This window comes from Sceloporus occidentalis, unplaced genomic scaffold, assembly GCF_023333645.1.
Source record: "Sceloporus occidentalis isolate IW3139 unplaced genomic scaffold, rSceOcc1.0.p SCAF_30, whole genome shotgun sequence".
In the NCBI taxonomy this organism is placed as follows: Eukaryota; Metazoa; Chordata; class Lepidosauria; order Squamata; family Phrynosomatidae; genus Sceloporus; species Sceloporus occidentalis.
Genome location: NW_028317010.1, coordinates 7,232,153 through 7,253,798, shown reverse-complemented (window position 1 = coordinate 7,253,798; position 21,646 = coordinate 7,232,153). Strand labels below are relative to the sequence as shown.

Sequence of the window (21,646 nt, the reverse complement as noted above, 5' to 3'; positions counted from 1 at the left end):
AGATCCTCCCACGTAGTTCTTGGCCGATTCCTCATTGTTCTCATGATCATTGAAACTCCACGAGGTGAGATCTTGTATGGAGCCCCAGATCGAGGGAGATTGACAGTTATTTTGCGTTTCTTCCATTTGCGAATAATTGCACCGTTTATCACATTTTCACTAAACTGCTTGGCGATGGTCTTGTAGCCCATTTCAGCCTTGTGTAGGTTCTTGACATCCTTGGACAGCTCTTTGGTCTTGGCCATGGTGGAGAGTTTGGAATCTGATTGATTGCTTCTGTGGACAGGTGTCTTTTATACAGGTAACAAACTGAGATTAAGAGCACTCCCTTTAAGAAAATGCTCCTAATCTCAGTTTGTTACCTGTATAAAAGACACCTGGGAGCCAGACATCTTTCTGATTGATAGGGGTTCAAATACTTATTTCAATTAGTAAAATGCAAATGAATTTATAATTTATTTGAAATGCGTTATTCTGGATTTTTTTTGTTGTTATTCTGTCTCTCACTGTTCAAATAAACCTACCATTAAAATTATAGACTGATCATGTCTGTCACTGGGCAAATGTACAAAATCAGCAGGTGATCAAATAATTTTTTCCTTTGCTACATATATACACACACGCTCATACAGTCAACACAAATTATATACATGTTGTAATAATACATGTTGTAAAATACATAGGCTTTCGAATAAGATTTTCACACTTGACGGTGACCCTGGACCCTCCATAGGTTACAACGAGAGAGAGAGAGAGAGAGAGTGAGAGAGTGAGAGAGAGTGAGAGAGAGTGAGAGAGAGTGAGAGAGAGTGAGAGAGAGTGAGAGAGAGTGAGAGAGAGTGAGAGAGAGAGTGAGAGAGAGAGTGAGAGAGAGTGTGAGAGAGAGTGTGAGAGAGAGTGAGAGAGAGTGAGAGAGAGTGAGAGAGAGTGAGAGAGAGTGAGAGAGAGTGAGAGAGAGTGAGAGAGAGTGAGAGAGAGTGAGAGAGAGTGAGAGAGAGTCACATAGCTTCTGTACCTGTTGGTTGAGAAATCCTGATATTACTTCATTAGTCATACAGGCTGGTTGGGCAACTAATCGGCAGCACATACTACCATACAAAGGAAGCCAAAAAGAAGATTCCTCTGCAAACAACAAAAAGAAAAACAGCATAGATATTTAATGTTTATATACACCAGCTACGTATTATATGATTTTTGCAGATACTGGTAAGCTTTAGCTCTGCATGTTATGATTAACAGCGTAATATGTATACATTGGATTCTCTTACCACTTCTTTCTAGCTCATTTCTATAAATGTTATAGTTATTCTGCTATAACATTTTTCAGTAGTTTTCATTAATGTTATCAGGAATGGATGTTTGCAATTCAGTTCTTACAGACCTATATTAAGATTTACAGATTACCTCAACCGAATTAAAATAGAGTTTTTGGTTCTAGAACCCACATTCTTTCTGGGCACATATATAATATTCTTTGTATAGGTAAGATGTAGGACTCTTAAATTTAGCCTCTTAGAGATTTACCAAGTCAAGATAAAAAGGTGTTTTCCACATAAAAATCAATTTTAAAATGTATGTATAGAGTTGAATACTTACCATGAGCAGCTATGGTTAGACTATGGGTGCTGAAGTTGTCTTCAATATCCTCCAAAGTGAAGGTAATATGGGCAAGCAAGTTGTATTTTGCTCCTCTATGGGGCAAAAAGATTAGATGTTAAAGCAACTGCACACTAAGCATCATTCCCTGTATGTGAATTTAATTAAGTTAGCTTCACTTCCATTATAAATCAGTATTTTACTGTAATGTCCATTAATGAAGCATTGACAATGATGCTTGCAATCATCCAAGAGTTGGACTGCACCACCCATTAAAATTCACTATGCAGACCTATTAATCTCCTTCCTTTTGTCGGTTTGTTATTGACCAACCCAGAGTTTCTCTGAAGCCAACAAAAAGGGAATTGTTCATGGAACATAAATACATCTCTACAAACAATTTGTTTTCAGGCACTATGTTTTCTCTTCCTTTTACTAGCCCATCCAAAGATATCTGTGCAAAATGTCACCCATACTAATTAAACAGCACATTATATGCTTCATTTGTAATATTATAGGATGTTTGACTTAGCGGTAAACATTTATGGTTAATCTATGACATGCCATAAGGCACAAACACAATCTAACAACAATTAACATTTCATTCAAAAACTCGCATGCTCTGAACGAGCCAGGAGTTGCCATAAGGAAAACAAGGCAAATGCCTAGCGGGATGGTACCTCCCCCGTGATTGGCTGACAGCTGGATACATACAGCCGCATGCTGCAACTGTGCGAGCGTAGAGAGGAGCTGCAGCATCCACATATACCATGTTATTGTCTGCTAGCTTTAAAAATCCAGGACTGATTTTAATATGCTTGTGGACACCGGCTCTGATGGACCTGACGTCATAAATTACCGTATTTCCCCATGTATATGACGCACCTTTTTTAGAAAAATTTGGGGTCTAAAAAGGGGACCAGAAAGGGGACCTGCTGCTTACCTGTTTTGCTCAGCAGCGTTTCTTGATCCGCCGCGGCGACACAGGAACCCAGTGGAGTCACGTGAATGCACATCGCATCACATGACTCCGCTCAGTTTCTGTTCCTGCTCGAGCAAGGCAGAGGAAAACAGCGGGCCCCACGGAAGTCTGTGAGCGGCAGCAGAAGATCTGCAGTTCAGGTAAGGTGGGGGAGTGTATGTATGTATGTATGTATGTATGTGTGTGTGTTAGCATGGATCCGTGTGTAGGGGGCACAGGGAGGCTGAAAGTGATGTGCATGTACTGGCTGGCTGAGCATAATAGGAGTGCGATTGCTAACAATTGCTAGCAGCTAACATCAATCACACTCATATCATGCCCAGGCAGCCAGTACAATAACTTTATGTAATATTTTTTTTTTAAATTTCGGCCCCCAAAATTAAGGTGCGTCTTATACAAGGGAGCGTCTTATACTTGGAGAAATACGGTATATACCATATAATTTCCACATTTAGAAATGACTTCTAAATGTATAAACATATCACAAAAACATTCTCCCCAGGAAAAACGCATAGTGGAAGAAAAATAAAAAAAACCCACTCACGGCATATGAGGACTTGAGAACGATAAAGCTTGTGGCTCTGTTTCTTCAAACTCTGAATTCAATTTCTTGCCTGCAGATTTGCCAATTGAGTTTCTAAGCTTTTGCGCAAGTTTCTTTGGAGTGTTGGTTATAGAAGAATCTTCCATGCAGCAGCTATATAGTTCCAGCTTTAGCAGAAAATCTGGCCTTGCCTCGGTGCTGTCAAAAACAAGCAAACACAATTTAATCAAGTTAAAGGGGGGGCCTCATCAGTAACAAAATCCGATGAAATGCGAAGAGCCCTTTTTCTTCCTCACTTAGAGACAAAAACATGCAGACAAATCTATAACGTCGGGGAAAAAAAGTATGCTCTTCAGGGTAGAATACCGTAAGAAGAATGAAGATTTAAATAATGAAAAGGGAAAAAAACAGCGGGCAAAAGGAAATTTATAAGGCAAAATGAACAAAACATTTGGACACCTGATAAATGCACGCATACAACATAAATAATATTTATATATATATATATATATATATATATATATATATTAATCCATTGTCGTGCAATGCATTGTTGAATTAAGAGGTGTAAAAAGATCTCCATTAAGTAATGCAGACCGGTCACTTGATAAAAGGTTCTCTCTCTCTGCAGACATTTTCCCAAAAATAATAATACTATTATTAGTAATAATAAAATTCAGGAGAAATCTCTTAAAAAAAAAAAACCCTATCCTTTTTAAAAATCATGCTTCCATGAGTGCACAAAGATTATCATAGTTTGCCCTTCAAATCTCCAAATTTGTCAAGAAGATGGACTGGTTATGATTTCAACAGAGTGACCTAAAATCAAGAAAACGTAATCCCATTAGCAGCCTATTTTTATAAAAGTGTTGTCAGGCTCCAATAATAGGGACAGCCAAGTTTCATTTAGTGGATGGATGAGAGTTGTAGGAACTGTTGTCCACAAAAACCACCATAATTCTCACGCATGCATACTTTGTAATTTATTTTCAGCAATACACAGTCTCAATACATGACAGGATTCAAATTACAACATTTAAAGAGGAATTTAAAGGTGCTGTTCCACTTAATATGTTGAAAGTAACAGTTCTGTAACTAAATGCTTCATTAGAAACATCATCACTAGTACTGTTGAACGCCCAGACCTTTCATAGAAATAATTCTTTACGCTTGTAAAATTTTGCCAAGAACATGTAATTGTTATGGGGCACAAAAAAGCAGACACTAATTGCTTGTTGCCATAGAAACTGGAATTTTTTTTTAATATAGTTTGTGTTATTTTAATGTGATTAAACCTTAAGAGAAAAGGAAAGAGGATTTATTTGCTTGAAATGCTGGGATTGCAAGTGATGCTGATCCCTGGGAATATAACATTTATTGAACAATATATCAGAATAAATCTTGGAACTTTATTTATTTATTTAAAACAAGGTGCCTAAAAATGAAATACAACAGAGACTCGCTATAACTTTAAAGGTAAACAGAAGTACAATTTATACATATATATATATATATTATAAAGCAAGTTGATTAACATTAACACAAAGGGAGAAATTGTACTTACAATTCAATTAAATTTTCAAAGCAAATATCGGTCATTGTTTTATCCACTATAACCATGTCAGTGTCATAAACCTCTTTTCCCAGCTTTAACATGCAAAAGACGGCATAGCGCTGTGATTCTGTAGAATAAATAAAAAGGCATTGGGTTAGTTTTACATGGGGTAATACGCTCATGAGATACATGAACAAACTATTCTAACACACAGGAAAGAAATGCCTCATTATGCACAGGAAACTCATTGTGCTTATTCCATGCTTTGAAGATAACGATAGATAAGGATTCCAAACTCAATGTATGTTTTCTGCACCTCATGCTTGGAATCAACAAACCAGTTAAACTGGAATGTGACCTTCCTTCAGTAAACCCACAGTCATCTGGATAAAATAAAATAATTTGACCGACCTGTTCCCATTCAAGGGGCTATTAATGAAACCATCAGATGCAAGCAAACTAATTGCCTTCACTGCTCATGTGAGCTCAGTGCAATATGGCGGTTCTTGTAGCGACTTCCTCAGGCCCATTTGGAGGATCAGGAGAGGGTGTCACCACAAACAACGTCCTCTTACCTGATTGCAGGCCAGCAGCGACGCCATTTTGGCGGAAGTTGCTGGATTACGTACACAGAGATGCAGACAAAGAAAGAAGATGAAGTATTTAAGATAGAAGAGAAAGTGAGAATTCTTACCTGGGAATTCCTTTTCCTTGTCCATTTCCAAGGTGGCACATGAGAAGAAGGCTCCGCCTACCAGGTAGGGCAGGAAATACTATAAAAAAAGGAGACCTCCCCCTTCCTCCCCAGTGTGGTTAAAAAGAAGGACTCAGACAAATAATAGACAAGCAAAAGTAAATTTAATGGGTGGGAGTAAAAGTGTGCCACCTTGGAAATGGACAAGGAAAAGGAATTCCCAGGTAAGAATTCTCACTTTCCTTGCCATTCCAGGTGGCACATGAGAAGAATTAGCGAGATAGGGAGGGAAGGATTCCAGTCTGCAGGACACGACGACCAAATTGAGACTCGTCAGAGAGATGAAGATTCAGCCTGTAGTGCCTTACGAACGTATGAATCGACCTCCAGGTCGCTGCCTTGCAAATGAGAGCCGGATTCACCCCGGAGAGTTCAGCCGAGGAAGTCGAGACGGATCTGGTCGAGTGTGCCTTCAGGCCGGAGGGAGGTACTCTTCCCGCGGAGATGTAACATAAGGTGATTGCGTCCTTAAGCCAGCGGCTTATGGAAGCCCTGGACACTGCTCTGCCCTTGCGGGTCCCCACAAAGGACAGGAAGAGAGCGGATTTCTTCCAGGCAGACGTACGTGAGAGATAAGACAGGATACACCTCCGCAGGTCTAGCGAGTGGAGTTCCAGCTCCATGGGATTCTTGGGATCCGGACATAAAGTAGGTGAGACTACTTTAGGGAGAAACTCTGGTGGTAAACGGAGGATAATGCAGTCCGGCAGAATCCTGAGAAAAGGTTCCACTCTGGAGAGAGCCTGGAGCTCACTCACCCTCCTAGTGGAAGTGAGGGCTACTAGAAGGACAACCTTGTAGGTGAGCAGCTTTAGAGAGGTATCCTCTAGAGGCTCAAAAGAAGACGTAGTGAGTTGGTGCAACACGAGGTTAAGGTCCCAAGGTGGAACCGACAGACGGAGCCTAGGGCGAAGTCTGCACATCCCCTTAGAAAATCTGGAGATCCAGGGATGGGAAGCCAGATTGGAGTCCAAGAAGTTGCTGAGAGCTGAGATCTGGACCTTGATAGTAGCAGGTTGTAACCCCTTATCAAAGCCGTCTTGTAAAAAGCCCAGCACCTCACGGATGGATGGAGAGCATACTTCGTGCCCATTGCACCAGGTGATGAACGTTTCCCAAACCTTCTGGTATTTAGCAGCCGTAGTTTTCTTGCGGCTGGAGAGAATCGTTTCCACTACTGATGAAGTTCATTCCCTTGAGGTCAGGATCTCCCTTTCAGAAGCCATGCTGACAGGCTGAGCCGGGAGGGATCTGGGTGGAGAACAGGGCCTTGAAGGAGAATATCCTTCACTTGAGGAAGAAGCATGGGCTCGTCTACGGCCAGGTTGGTAAGGTCCGAAAACCAGATTCTTCGAGGCCAGAAAGGAACAACCAGGATGACACTGAGGGTTTTCCCGAATCTTCCGGAGCACTCTGGAGATAAGGGGAAGCGGAGGAAAAACATACGCGAGATCGAAGTCCCAGGTCTGCGAGAGTGCTTCCAGGGCTTGGGGACAGCCGACTGGAGAGAGAGAAAAAAAACTAAAACTCCTTTACCTGTTTGTTTAGGTGCGTGGCCATCAGGTCTATCTGAGGAGTACCCCATTTCTTTGTGATGAAGTCGAAGACCCTTTTGTTTAAGGACCATTCTCCCGGGAGTACTGAGTTCCTGCTGAGGTAATCCGCCTCCTGATTCAGTGAACCCTTGAGATGAACCGCGGACAGAGTGCAGTGACTGAACTCCGCCCATCGGCAGATCTGAGCAGTCAGGGTCTGCAGGCGCCTGCTTCTGGTGCCACCTTGTTTGGAAAGATAGGCCACAACGGTGACGTTGTCTGAAAGGATCCTGATGGACTTATGTCGCAGGAGTTCTAGAAAATTGATGTGCAGGTCTGATTCCCGAGGAGACCAAGTTCCCTGGGTAATATTGCTTCCCATAACAGCACCCCAGCCTCTCAAACTGGCGTCGGTGGAAATTACCACCCAGTCTCTCGTCTGCCAAGAGAGCCCCTGTGAAAGATTCTTGGCTGTCAGCCACCATCGGAGTGACTCCCGAACGAAGGGAGAAAGTCAGCCCTTCTTGCGAAAGGACATCCTAGAGCGATCCCAGTGATCCAGCAGGAACTGTTGAAGAGGTCTTGCGTGAGCAAGTGCCCAGGGAACCACTGAGATGGAGGAGGTCATTAGACCGAGCAAAGACATGATGGCTCTGATGGACACTGACTTGTTCGTTAGGACCGCATATACAAATTCCCTCAATCTTATGATCTTGTCCCGAGGGAGAAACGTCTTCTGTACGTGTGAATCGAGGATCATTCCCAGAAAGGTACGACGTCTGTTTGGAAGCAACTGTGACTTGAGTCTGTTTACTAGCCATCCTAGGTCGTGGAGGGTCCTGAGAAAAAACTCCAGATGGGACTGGAGCAGAGTTGCTGAGGCCGCTACGAGGAGCCAATCGTCCAGATATGGGACCACCTTTATGCCTTTTTGCCTCAGAAAGGCCACGACCACTGACATGAGCTTCGTGGAGCCCGACCTTTTCCAAGGATCTGCAGGGGGCATGGACAGCAGGAATTTCCGGGCAGGTAGGTGAGGTAGACCCAGGGGTCTGAGGTGATCTCTTCCCAGGCATGAATGAAACTGGTCAACCTGCCCCCTACCTGAAGCTGGCGTCAGAACCTTCCTGCTTTACCGTCCCTGCCTCTTCCTCTCTGGAATCTTCCTCTTGCGTAGGGTTTCCCCCGAAAGGACTGGTAGTCTTGATTGGAGGTTGAGGGCCTGTAGGACTCTCTGTCTCTTGGAGCTCTGTAATAATTCGACCTGAAACGAGGTGGTCCTTTCCTCTGAGGTAACCAGTGCTTGTCCCCATACTCTGAGGATTCCCCGGGACGGAGTGAACCGGAGCCCGAAGATACACATCCCAGTGAGCCCCCTGGGCTGTGGGCAGAGCCGAACGAGGGCTGAGCCTCGTGTGCGTTGCTAAGATAAACGCGGAGTTGCAGCCTCCGAGGCTGCCACACGAACCCTAGATCCACACGGGACCTCTGCCGGGCATCAACAAGGACGCCCCCCTGGGGCTCCGAGAAAATAAAAAAAGGAAGTAGAGGTAAGCTTCAGCCTAACCGCTACCTGAGTAGGGCAGGAAACACTGGGGAGGAAGGGGGAGGTCTCCTTTTTTTTATAGTATTTCCTGTCCTACCTGGTAGGCGGAGCCTTCTTCTCATGTGCCACCTGGAATGGCAAGGAAAAGAGAAGATGCAGAAGCGGAAGTGGTCTGCAGTAGCAGAAGTGGTCGGCAGAGAAGGCAGGGAGCATGAGAGAGAGAGAGAGAGAGAGAGAACGAGAACAAGAGCGAGAGCATGAATGAATGTGGACCCATGAATACCATATGAAAATTCTGAGCTTTTTGCTTTGTTTTTCTTTACCAAAATTCTGTAAATCTGCAATTCATACAAATCTAGATGCACAAGTCTATAAAACTGTATTTCTACAGTCAGCAGCTCAGATGGTAAAACCAGTCTCTAGATTTTTTAATTAGGCTCCTTCACTGCTGGTAAATTTTGCTGGTAAACTAGAGCCTTAATCAAAATTAAATATATAAAGATCATATGCAACATCAGGCGTCCATTGAAGTGGTGTAAACCCCTAGAGTCTCTAGCAGTAGAACTGTTTTTCAGGGTTTGGCGCTCTTAGTTCCAGTGAAGCTTAATGTTATTGCTACAACATGCAAAGACATTTTAGACAGTTGCATGCTTCCAACTTTGTGGTACCAGCATGTGCAAGACTCGTTCCTCTTCTAGCATTACTGTGCCACTGTGTGCAAGGCAAGGTCCAACAACTCAAGTGTGCAGAACAGACCCCTGACCTCCCCACCATTGAACACCTTTGGAATAAACTGGGATTGCGAGCCAGGCCTTCTCGTCCAACATCAGTGCCTGACCTCACAAATGCTCTACTGGATAAATTGTCACACATTGGCATAGAAACACTCCAAAATGTTGTGGAAAAGCCTTCCCAGAAGAGTGGAAGCAGTTATAACCACAAAAAGGGGGGCAACTCCATATTAATGTCTATGGTTTTGGAATGGGATGTCTAACAAGCTTATATAGGTGTGATGACCAGGAGTCTACATAGTTTTGGTCTTATATTGTATCTCGATGTACAACTGGAAATCAACTTAATTTAACATTATTCGGGACAGGATTGATACATGTCAGAGGTTTTAGCATGGGAAACATTTTATTTATTTAAAAAGGAGAACATCAGCAGCTGATGTGGTAGATATGATCCAACATTTAAGCTTACAAAAGAAATAAAGAAACAGAACCCCTACTACATCCCTATCAAATGATCCGTTTTGTTTGCATGGTGTCACCAGCTAAACCAATCTGTTGATTATGTCTCTGAAGTAAGAAAGCAACAATTCCCTATGATATCAAGGAGGCAAGCTTGCATTAGTATTGCCATCCCTTAATGGAAATATTTTCTTGGCGGTATTAAGAGATTAAGTTGGCTGGCAGTGTATAAAAAGCCTATTACAAGTGAAAGCAGCTTACGAAGTGCTAGCAAAGATTGTAAATTAAAAAGTTTAATTTCTCAATTATTATGAAAGTATATTTGTTATTAAATCATAGAACATGAAAATGGTTTAAATACTCTAGGCATTCAGCATGTAAATTAATATTACATACTGAATGACATGTATAAAACACTTCCATAAGTAAAAGCTGTATTAAAAAGATATAATAGCATCCGCAGACATAGATATAAGCATATATGGTAGAAGAATACAATGCAGCTGGGGTAAAAATGTGAGTAATCGGGGTACACCCATAATCAGAACACTGGCGCTACTGTTTAATTAGTATTATATGTATATGGACTAAAGCTTTATAAAAAATGTGGGACAATACACAGGCAAACATAAGCGGCTCAGATTAGATAAAGCTCTACAAAGTAATCATTTAAAGTGCATCCAGATCGCAAGAGTAACCAAAAGTAGAATCTGTTGGGCACCAAGCAGACCATGATCAACCTACCATCAAAGGCGCCCTCCCTAGATGAATGCTTACGCTCATTCCTTTGTCCTTGAGACATAATACAATTTTAGGGATGTGTGCTCTTTGCAAAGAATCATTTGCATAATGAACATGCTAGTAAATATTATCCACATCCTCTCCACCTCTTTATAAACGAAGCCCCACTAACCTGTTCTTGTATCTTCAAATATTATATTAAACTGTGAATTTAATATAAGTTTAATTTTGTATGGCATGGCAAGCCAGGCAGTCATGCCCATTTTGTCATGGATCAGTGAAACAAACTAGGTTGACTCTAGGTGGACAAGTACGTACACATCCAAGCACCTCCAAGTGCATTTCTATCTGAAAACGTAAGGTGCAAATGACTAGAGATTGATGTGAAGGTCCCCAAAAGTATCAGGGTAACAGCAATCACAAATATAGGAATTCAGGTTTAGCAGTGAACACAATTTGTAAGACTCTGATCCCTCATGATAATAGGCATCCTAATTAATGGTTTTGCTAATCTGTGTGTTTCTTGATTGCTCACAATACAATAACAACCAGCATGTTTATTCGTAAGTCTTCAGGTCCCTAAACTTTCAGTGCCGTCTCTTAGATACTAAAATATTTGTCAAGTTCTGATCTGCAATGTCCTCTTATAAATTGATTTACATTCCAGGTTAATGGCGTTTCTTCTAAGGGTAGCTCGAGAATCAATTAAATAGCTTTAAAATGCTCAAAGACAAAATGATCAATAACGGGCAAGGTTTCATAGAATGGTGGGCTGTAACCACCATTGTTTTTTCAATAAAGGTTTTAAAGAGGACTACAAATTTTATATCTATCAACATCTGGAAATGTATAATATGTGACAATGGTATGTAATACTAACAGTGGTTTTATGTGCTATTCCCAATGGAAAGAACACATTAAAAAACCTGATTCTCTTTGGCAGGCCAGGAATGTTTTAGGAGCCAAATATGCCTCAACATCAAAAGGTAGCTCTATTAATTTAAAGGGATCAAATTACACACATCATGTGTATGCTTTTGTTTCTATTAAATACATTAAAGCGTTATAGCCTAAACCCAATGATAAATCTATCATACATGTATGTCTCTCCAATACCGTCATGGGCCTTTGCTCATAGATCAGACTATTAATGGGACCATTTGCAGAAGAGTTGTGTTTTTTAACTCCCTCACTTCTCTAGTCATTATGAAGGGCCAACACTAGCAGTTTCTCCAGCTAGAAATGCTGAGCTGGCCTGCATTATTCACAATTTAATGGATGAGGGGACCTCAGGGAAATCTCACTGACTTAAACATACATTATTCAGGGCCAACCAAGCGCTTCCTACAGCAGAAGCTCACTGGGGCTAGACCTTCACAATGTATTGTGAAGTCAAGGACCTGAAAGACAACTCTCCTGCAAACTTCCCTACCTACTTTCTTCAGTGAACAGACCCAGATGAAAAACTTGTTTTGACTTAAAGGTACTAGAATGCCAGAACAGTATTGATGAATTAAAAAATGTCCGGACACAATTAACCTAAAGCTAAAGTTCCAATATTGATAAAATAAAGTTGAATCAGATAGCTGATAAAACATTTAAAATGATTAAATTGTAGTCTATTCAACAAATCGTCAGCTGGTGAGTTTATACATTTGAGCTTTCTAACTTAATGAAAGCCCAATGGATAGTTTCTACTGCAGACAGGGCTCAGATGACCCTGAATAAAACATTGTCCATAAAGTGAAAATTCTTGAAATATCACCAATTATTTTTGATTTGTAGAGTGCTAGCTTGGTCCATCATGCAATGTTAAATTTGGAAGATTAAAAATGTCCTCTAACCTCAACTTAAACACCGTTGAGCCATTAGTAAATCTTACGCCTGTAGGTATTCATGCGAACCATAGCTCTTAGATTTTTTTTTCATTTGATAAATGTGGTTTTAGAAAACTATTTCAATTTTGTTACAAAAACGTTAGATGCACATGCAAATGATCTGTTAAAACATTTTTTAGAACCAAAAATAAATAAATATATAAATATATATATATATATATAAACCTGTATTCAAACAATTTGTTTTATAAATTTGAAGGCACTACAACAGCCATTGTATATGACGTTTGGATGTTTTTCAGATGAAATCGTTAAGCCCTATACTCGAAGGAGTTGTCAAAGCACTCTTGTTTTCATTAATTATACATTTAAACAGTTTGTCACGTGTCTAGGATCTCCAAGCAGTTTCTATCATCAAAGCCTGGAAAATGTGGACGAAAAAAAAATAAATGCTTAGGCACGTAATTAAATTAAATATTTCCAAGTATGATATACAAAGTAACACAAGTGTTCTGTATTTTATTGTTGCTACTTTTCAAGAATATAATCAGTGGCCCCCAATGAACATTTATGAGAATAAAGACAACAGTTACTTCTGTAAATAAATCTGATGACAAAAATAAATTTAGGTTTGGTCAACACAATCTTTCTTATAAATCTTTGTGCTCAATTCAGACAAGTCATCTACGATATTCTATCAGCTAACAGACTAACTAGATAACTTGACTGTTATTAAAGTATAGGACAATAAGTACCAACATTCGATGACATAGAATTGAATTATGAGGCTTTATTACTGCGTCCGGCAAAAGCATAAAAGCTCACCCGCCAAGTGCTAAGAGCCGTATTTAAGCCAAATTGCCAAATAAAAATTCTTATGTGTTAAACCTACTTTCTTTGTTGCTGAAGTGGTCAGAATCCTTCCACATCAAAGGGATTCGAATACCTGGAGAAAAGAAGCAGATTTGATTTTAAATACAGAAATGCTGACAAATTAGAATGTATGTCAGAGGTCTCCATCGTACTAGGTCCTCTATGGAACATCAACTCTATGGGACCTTTTCACTAAAGAGTGAGTTTACAGAAACCTACCTTTTAACTCACTGACTCCACTTTAGGTTATGTAGGGGCAAACCTCATTGAGTATCTCCTTCAAGAAGGGCTGAGCTAGCCCTGTATAGTGAATAGTTCAGCTAGGGGAAGTCTAAGAAATGGAAGAGGTCACAGGGGTTAAAATGTTCAGCTCTCCCAAAGTTTCTTTCAGTTGAAACCCCTATGTGTGAGGCAAAAGTAAACTGATGGTCTCAGAACAGATTTATATAATAAAAGCAAATGGAAGAGACAAGAATATTTAACTAGCTTTGGCAATATTTGCAAACAAGGCAAGTATTTGTGACGGCTAATGAGCAATAAATGCTAAGAACATGTTAACCTATATGTTTAATCATTCAGACATTACATGTTTTCCCATGTTGGCCCAATAAAAAGGTGTAGCCTTTGGTTAAAGACTCAAATTTATCTTGGGCTACTACAGCAATATCAAATTTTCTTTGTTACAAGGTGAACTTGTTACAAATGGTCTGCCTATTGGACCACATTTGGACCATAATCCCTGTCCCCCGCTTATCACCCCTGATGTACCTCCTTCCCTTCCATCAATATTGGACACATTAGAAACGGACACCCACAATATTCTTGTCTTTGAGAACTTTACAATGCATTTTTTTTAAAATAAAAAACCCCAAACTTGCCTGACCTAGAAGTTTCAGCCCTGCTGCAGAAGCTACCCTCCTAACCTGTGGTCTGACATTTGTTGCCATTGATTGGCCGATTCAAGAAGCCAATCAGTGACCAGAAAGTGCTGCCATTAAAATAAACCCATGCATAGAGGTGGGGTGATTGGATGAACACATCTCCCTAAAATAAAATAGAAAAAATTGGGCACCCAGACATATTCTTGTCTTAGGCCGGCCCTGCTCATACCCTGTGTAATTTCAATTCCAAGAAATGTATTCTGCAGGATTTTACTGTACACTTCCAGCAATACACAGAACTACGTCCATGCGGCAGCTGGTAAATTATTTATTAGATGCTAAACCATTCTAGCGGGTTAATAGCATAATCGGAAAACAAACAACAGTGGTTTATTAGCACATTCTTTTTCGTATTTTTGGCTACATTCAAATTTAGTTTATGTATATTATTGTCATTTACATAAAATCCACTATTTGGTGCCACAGATATAAAATGTTGACTATTATGAATCTGTAAACTGCATATTTGTTGCAGGTAATATATCATTTGAGTGTATATATATATATATATATATATATATATATATATATATATATATATATATATATATATAATTTCACCCATTTCATTTCACACACACACTCATGCCACAAATATACACACATTTACACATACGCTTAAGGACATAGTGTTATAGCCGGGGGGGGTCAACTACATAATAATGTCTATGTATTTAGAATGTGATGTAATAAAGTCCCTGTTGGTGTAAGCCAGTAAAAAACAGAATATCGCAGTAAAGCCGGACTGGATGACCCCCTCAGGTGTAATAATCAGGTGTCCCAATAGTTTTGTCCACATAGTGCATATTATTGTACTTGTTACAATGTAATTTTTACTCTAAATGTCTTTTTATTGCAGTCCCCCCCCAGTGACGTTATTTTTCGTCAACATGTAAACTCTTCATATCAGAGAAATGTTATATGCTCTGTACTAGCGTTATAATTAACTTGGTATTTCATGCCTTGAAATAATATAAAGATTAAAGAGGTTTAAATCCATGAATTGAAGCACTGCATAGATACTACACAATATAAACGCAGAGCCAGCTATTTTTAGTATAATCCTGGCCCAGCATGTGCGTTACTTAGCGGTACAAATCTTTTTTTGTAATGTAATTGGTGAAAAATTGCAGCAGTGTTTTCACAGGATTTCTAATATTTGCTTACACATGTACAACAGCCTGACATACTGCAGGGTTTAAGATCAGATTTCCCTTGGGCCGCAGGAATAAGACGGCGTTGTCCAAAATGTTGAAGGACCGTTCCTATTAGAGCCAGATTATAGCCACTTATATCTACGTAAATAGAGACGGAAAACCCAAGCCGTATAACATTTTTCGTACCTGTTGAGTGTAGGAAACTATATTACCTCTCAAAGATTAAACTATGATTACAACACATCTTCTTGCTTGGCACTCCGCAAAACGTGTGAATTCATTTTGATTTCGCTTTTTTATGATTATTAAAACTGAGCTTGTATTTCTGCTACAGATAAATCACAGGTGTGAAAACCCGACTGCATTTTTTCACCACTTGGAAAATGCTGTCTGAATTATGGATGATCTAATCCAGTGTTGCTAAAGCAACAAAGACGTATTTCAGTTTTCCTGCTTTGTCCTTTTGTTGCTAAAATGATTAAAAAAGCAGGCTATTATGTAATGCTTTTCCGCAGATATATTTCTAACGGCGTAAAGTAATAGCCTAAGCCACAGTAGTGATACACATTCAGATTCTAGCTTTTCATTATACAGCTTGAACAAGATGTGCAGATGAAAAGGAAACGCATCATAATATTAAGTAGTAGGAATGTTATTAAGATATTAAATGGAACAATAGAGATATTCATGTAAAATGTCATCAATACGAACTGTAGGTTATCCGAGAGGGGCAGCTCAAAATTACCCCAGAATAAAAGGAGTGCATTTTTGAATGTGACTATTAGCATGCAAATGAAGAATGCACCCCCCAGTCCAACCGCAAAATTCAATCAAGTCCAGGAGGTAGATTTGTGCCCCTGCAGCATAGATTTCTGTTTCTTGTACCCTCTAGTGGCTATACATTGCAGATCACCAGCATAGGAAAACAGATTCTGGTTTACAGCATTGTAAAGCAATATCGAAACATAGATCTCTTCTGCAGACGCCCTGCTGGCTGTCGTATCAAGCCTGAAGAGGCCTTTGTAGGAGAGCTGACTAAACTAAACATCTGATGATGGCTTACCAAGTAGCAGTAAGGATATTAATTATTTTTAAATCCTACACACACAGAAAGAGGTGCCACGTGAACGTTATTTTAAGAAAATGAATTTCTTGGTTTAATTTAGAATTCCCAATATGCTCTTTTACAGTGTATACTCCTATATTTTAAAGGGAAAGTCTGTTAAATTTTTTTTTATATAATATATATATATATATATATATATATATATATATACATACACACACACACACACACACACACACATACATATCTGCAATAACTAATTAATAAAATCGATTTTATTGAATATAAGATGAGGGGTATTTTTCAGAGCATTTCCTCTGAAAAATACCCCTCATTTTTTTAATCCAATCTCAAATAGAGGTCAGATTATAACACTAAAATCCAGATTCCCCCACAGCGCTGCAGGGGACCCGGATCCTCCTCTCTGACAGCTGGCTGGAATCTGTGAGATGCACGTAGACATCCTCCGCTACTGTCCTACACTTCCGCTGGGGCTTCTATGATGGAGCACCAGCGAGACATGACCTTCCGGTGCTCCACCATAGAAGCCCCGGCGGAAGCATCGACCAGCAGTGGCAGAGGTTATCTGCGTACATTGCGCAACGTTCGCCGGCATCCAGAGAGGAGGATATGCCGCAGCTCTGCAGGGGACCTGGATCTTCCTCTCTGGCAGCCGGTGGGCGTCTGTGCGATGCACGCAGACAACCTTCGCTACTGCCAGCACTTCCACTGGGGCGTCTATGATGGAGCACTGGCGTCACATGGCCTTCCGGTGCTCAGTCATGGAAGCTCCAACAAAAGTGCCGGCAGCAGTAGAGGTTTGTCTACGCGCAGACACTCACCAGCTGCCCCTACTAGACACCAAGGAGTCTGGAGCACAGGGGTAAGTCGGGGGGGTAGGGCACAGTGGCATATAGGGGATTATAAGGCGTATCAGGGGGGGCACAGTGGCATATCTGGGGGTATGTGGCAGAGAGAGCGAGAGAGAGCGCGATAGAAAGAGATCCACAAAAACAGAGAGTCCAATTAACCATTTTATAGTGTCTACAATCAGAAAATCCCCTATATTAAAATCTAAATGAATATTAAAAATAAACATAGTCCGTGTCCATTGAATTCTGGAGATTTACTCTTAAGGTCTCTCTCTCTCTCTATAATATATATATATATATATTTCCCCTAGCCATATGAAATTTGAACGTATTATTAGGTATCAACCACATGACAAAGAAAATAATAAATCTGTGAAGTTAGAACGTTATTATCATTTCCATATAGAAGCTTCATACGTCAAATTAATGATACTTGAAATTAAGGAGGTGAACAAAAGGCAATATTAAGGATGTAACCCATCCCCAGAGAGCCAGGTACACACTAGGTAAAATTAATCTTAAAATTTATTGCAATTAAATATCATTTGTCAAGCCTAATAAAGTGCCAAAAATATACCCTGTTTTAGATGGAACTACCAAATAAGATAATAAAACTTAACTGACCCTATAAAGAAAACTTATCAGGGTAATTGAAAGTGTGTTTACCTTATCACCTGGTATGCCGAGCTACCTAGAAACAAAACTAGCGGTTCTTCGAGTTAATTCCGCCCGCCAGATTAAAAAAAAACAAAAAAAAAAAACTACGATTATGTGAACTTGGCGGTTACTTGGGGAACTGTTGCTGTCAGAGCACTTAGAATAAATAAATGAACTTATTGAAACTGTACAGCTTGTCATCCGAACGCGTGTTTGTATTATTAAACTATGTAGAATATCCAACAATTTATGATAAGACAAGTCGTTGAGAACCTTGCTGACCCATAAAGCCTAGATTTTTTACCAAGAGCAGTAATAATTATAAAGCCTGGTCTTTTAACTGTGCCTACATAGCATACTGTGCCATATAGTGGCACAACAAAAATACTACCAGTGTTGATTGGGGAATCAGAAACATGAACATTTCTGTGATCAGAAACATGGCCGATCTATCCTAACCATTATTCCCACTGTAACGACTCAAACCTTATTCAATCCGTTGTTTTGTCTTATAACCTATCCCAGGCTAGCTTCCTTACATTACATCCAACCCTCTAGTTTTATTTGCTTTTTAATTCAGCAGGTTTTTGTATATTTTTAGACTATGACCACTTGGAATAACAGGATAAAATCAGAAGTAACCCACAGCTTTTTTCCCCAAACATGATTTAACTTGTAGAATATAAGTTTTATAACTTATAAACGTGCATAAAATACATTTTTGCAAATCATTCAGGTATAAAAAGTTTCTTTGAAATGGAAAATGACATTAGAAATGTATTTAGAAAAGCCATTAACAGATTAGTTCTACTCGATGGCACATTTAAAATAAAAACATTTCAAGATTACATACAATATTATACTTTAAAAACAGCAGTAATGCTTATGAGACAGTTTAGTACCTGATATAACAACTTTTCCAGTGCAAGCTGCACGTTCTTTCACTCCCGCATCAGAAGATCTGGAAAAAAGAATATATTTATATAAAAAAGGAATGACTAACACAAACTTTATTGTAAGCAAATATTTTACCACCTCAGGCCAAAGCTTATATTCACTAATTTCTGAGCTTTACCAAAAGAAATTCCCAGGTGGAATGCTCAGAAAGCACAGTGAAGTCACCACTCATTCAGTTGCCTATAGTAGCGTTCTAGTTTATTCAGTATGGAATCTACTTGGGAAAGTCCAGCTCCAGGGTTTCCCAAGATGAGCAACACACAAGCCTTACAATGGACACAAATTAGATCACTGCATTTTGTCCCGTTCCTTGGTTAAAAAAATGAATGGATACTGACTTGTTCATTTAAATTTAAACTTTTCCTCTAGTGTTTACTAATACCGTATTTGCTCGATTATAAGACGACCCCCAAAATTTGAATATTTAGGGAAAAAAGAAAAAGCCTGAATATGTGACTACCCTACAGGAAAAAAAAAGTTTTACTAGTAAATATTAGTTCACATGTAAAGTATTTTTTCATATTTAATAAAACTATGATTGAAATTCTGCACAACGTGCATAGACAACCTCTGCTGCTACCCAGCACTTCCGCCAGGGCTTCTATGACTGAGCACCGGAGGGTCATGTCACGCCGGCGCTCCGTCATAGAAGCTCCAGCGGAAGTGCCAGGTAGCAGCAGAGACCGTCTATGCACTTTGCGCAGAAATTCAATCATAGTTTCACCGGCTGCGATAGAGGAGGATCCAGGTCCCCTGCAGCGCCGTAGGGGATCTGGATCTTAGACTTATAGCAGCCCTCTATTTAAGGTCTGATTATAAGACGATATTATTCAGAGCATTTTGAGGTCTAAAGAACGTCCAAAGCAAGGCGGTACCATGAACCACCACAGAAATACAGACACTATATATACATATGAAAATAGAAGGTCTTTATTTCACGGCATTACTTTAAATCTGCAGTCAATTATTCTTCACGGTCTTCTATCATACCAATATAATAGTAAAAGAATATAAAAGCTACACTTAGTTTTGAGAAAGTGTCCTTGAAAAGGGTAGAACAAGGATGCAGAAATCAATACCTTATCTGCAAAGTGCTAGTGATGTTCAATCAATTAATAAAAATACACAAACATGTTCAATGTCAAATGCGCTTTTCATTTTCCATCTAGTATGCTTGGCATTATGTGAGGATGAAAAATAGGCTCTTTACACATGCTAATTTGTAAAAAAAAAAATTAAAAAAAGTTTTATAATACTTTCAACATGGATCATCACTTTCTATTACCACTTAAAGAACAATTTTGCAGAAATACAGTGAGCAGTGTAGTTAAATAACGTGGCCAGCAGATGGCACCAAACATTCACACTTGTATCACTTGGAAATGCCATGTAGGATTTGGCCTGATTAATGGAACACTCAATCAGGCTTGCCACAAGGCATCCCCAGACATGCGCTTTACGGCCACCTCCATAATTTCGCCATAAAAATCTGGACATCAAATATGCTGGGTTTAACCGCTTGCAAAGTAGCCATTCTCGTAACAGGAACACATCTCTTTGGGCATGTTTAGTATCAATCAGAAAGGATAAAACCCTGGGTATTCTAAATAAATATTCATGTTAAATATATTTACATGTTCTAAATATACATTCGTATTGAACCTTCTAACAATACATAGACACATTCTACATATTTGATATTATGTTGCTGTCCCCTGGATAGCCCACCTCAGAGCAGTACTTTTTATGGCACCAGCTTTGGTGGCTATCTACTCATTCAATTTATGGCCTAGGCCTGGTGCTAACACTCTGTTAAGGACTGAGGATCATAGAATATCCTATACGCCCCTGGATCAATAAAATACACATATGGATACACATTCAGATTTGTACAAATTGCAAATGTACAGAATTCTGGTAAATTTGCACAAAATCACAAAAACAAGGCCAACCTAACCACCCCCACCGACCCCCATGAAAGAGGTACAGCAGCTTTTGGGATTCTGGAGGATCTGTAGTAATGTATGCTATTGAACAGTTGCAAAACTACTTTTTGGTCAGACTCACCTTCTCCCATTATTCTCAATATTCTCTTCTTCTGCCGGCGAGTTGAGCTGCAACATATAGCCTTTGATACGGGTATTACAAACCATTAAGTTCTTTACAGCATTCAGTACTTGGTCCTTCTGACTGCTCACGGAAAGCAGTTTACATATTCCGTCTCGCATCCGAATTTCAAAATCAAGTTTTTCTTGAACCGAGTTGTCCTAAATGGAAGGAACAAAGGATGAATTAGTCATATGGTGTATGCCACAAGGTGCATACATTAATACAGTGTATTATCTACTTTAACCGTAATAAGGGTGTGTTTAAGGTTAGGAGAAAGGAGAAAACTTCAGTACAAGAAATATAAGATAATGCTGCCTCTGCCACAGGCTGCCACCAGCTTTTTTAGGATGAACTTCTAAATTTAAATTAACCCCTTAAGGACAATGGGCGGTCCCTAAACCCATTGAAAACAATGCATTTTGAGCCCGTACATGTACAGGCTTTGTCATTAAGGGGTTAAATTCCTCAAAAACAATTAAAATTGCAAACAAACCACAGAAGCTGGGAGTCAGGACAAATCTTTCCCCCGGGCAGGTCTCGTCAACCCTGGAACTCTCTCTCTAAGCCATCGCTGGAATAGACTGGGGCACATGAACATTTAATTGGACCACTAGAGTGTCCATTTAATCTAAGAATGATATGCTTAGGAATTGTCAAATTGGGGTCAAAAACCTGGCTTGGTGCCTTACATTTTGGTTATCCCTTTGTGTGCTGGGCGTTGGGCCAATTT

General features: G+C 39.7%; 1 protein-coding gene across 1 annotated transcript in view; it reads right to left on the bottom strand.

The window, feature by feature from the left end:
- The window catches only part of LOC149298998 (rhotekin-2-like), a 30,208-nt gene that overhangs the window by 6,363 nt on the left and 2,199 nt on the right, over nt 1-21,646 (bottom strand). The window contains exons 2-8 of the mRNA XM_089486817.1: nt 20,875-21,074; nt 18,753-18,811; nt 13,177-13,230; nt 4,687-4,804; nt 3,123-3,320; nt 1,597-1,691; nt 1,016-1,122 (exon numbers count right to left, since the gene is read on the bottom strand). Coding sequence (XP_089342943.1) covers nt 1,016-1,122; nt 1,597-1,691; nt 3,123-3,320; nt 4,687-4,804; nt 13,177-13,230; nt 18,753-18,811; nt 20,875-21,074 — 831 coding nt within the window. The remainder of the gene's footprint in view (nt 1-1,015; nt 1,123-1,596; nt 1,692-3,122; nt 3,321-4,686; nt 4,805-13,176; nt 13,231-18,752; nt 18,812-20,874; nt 21,075-21,646) is intronic.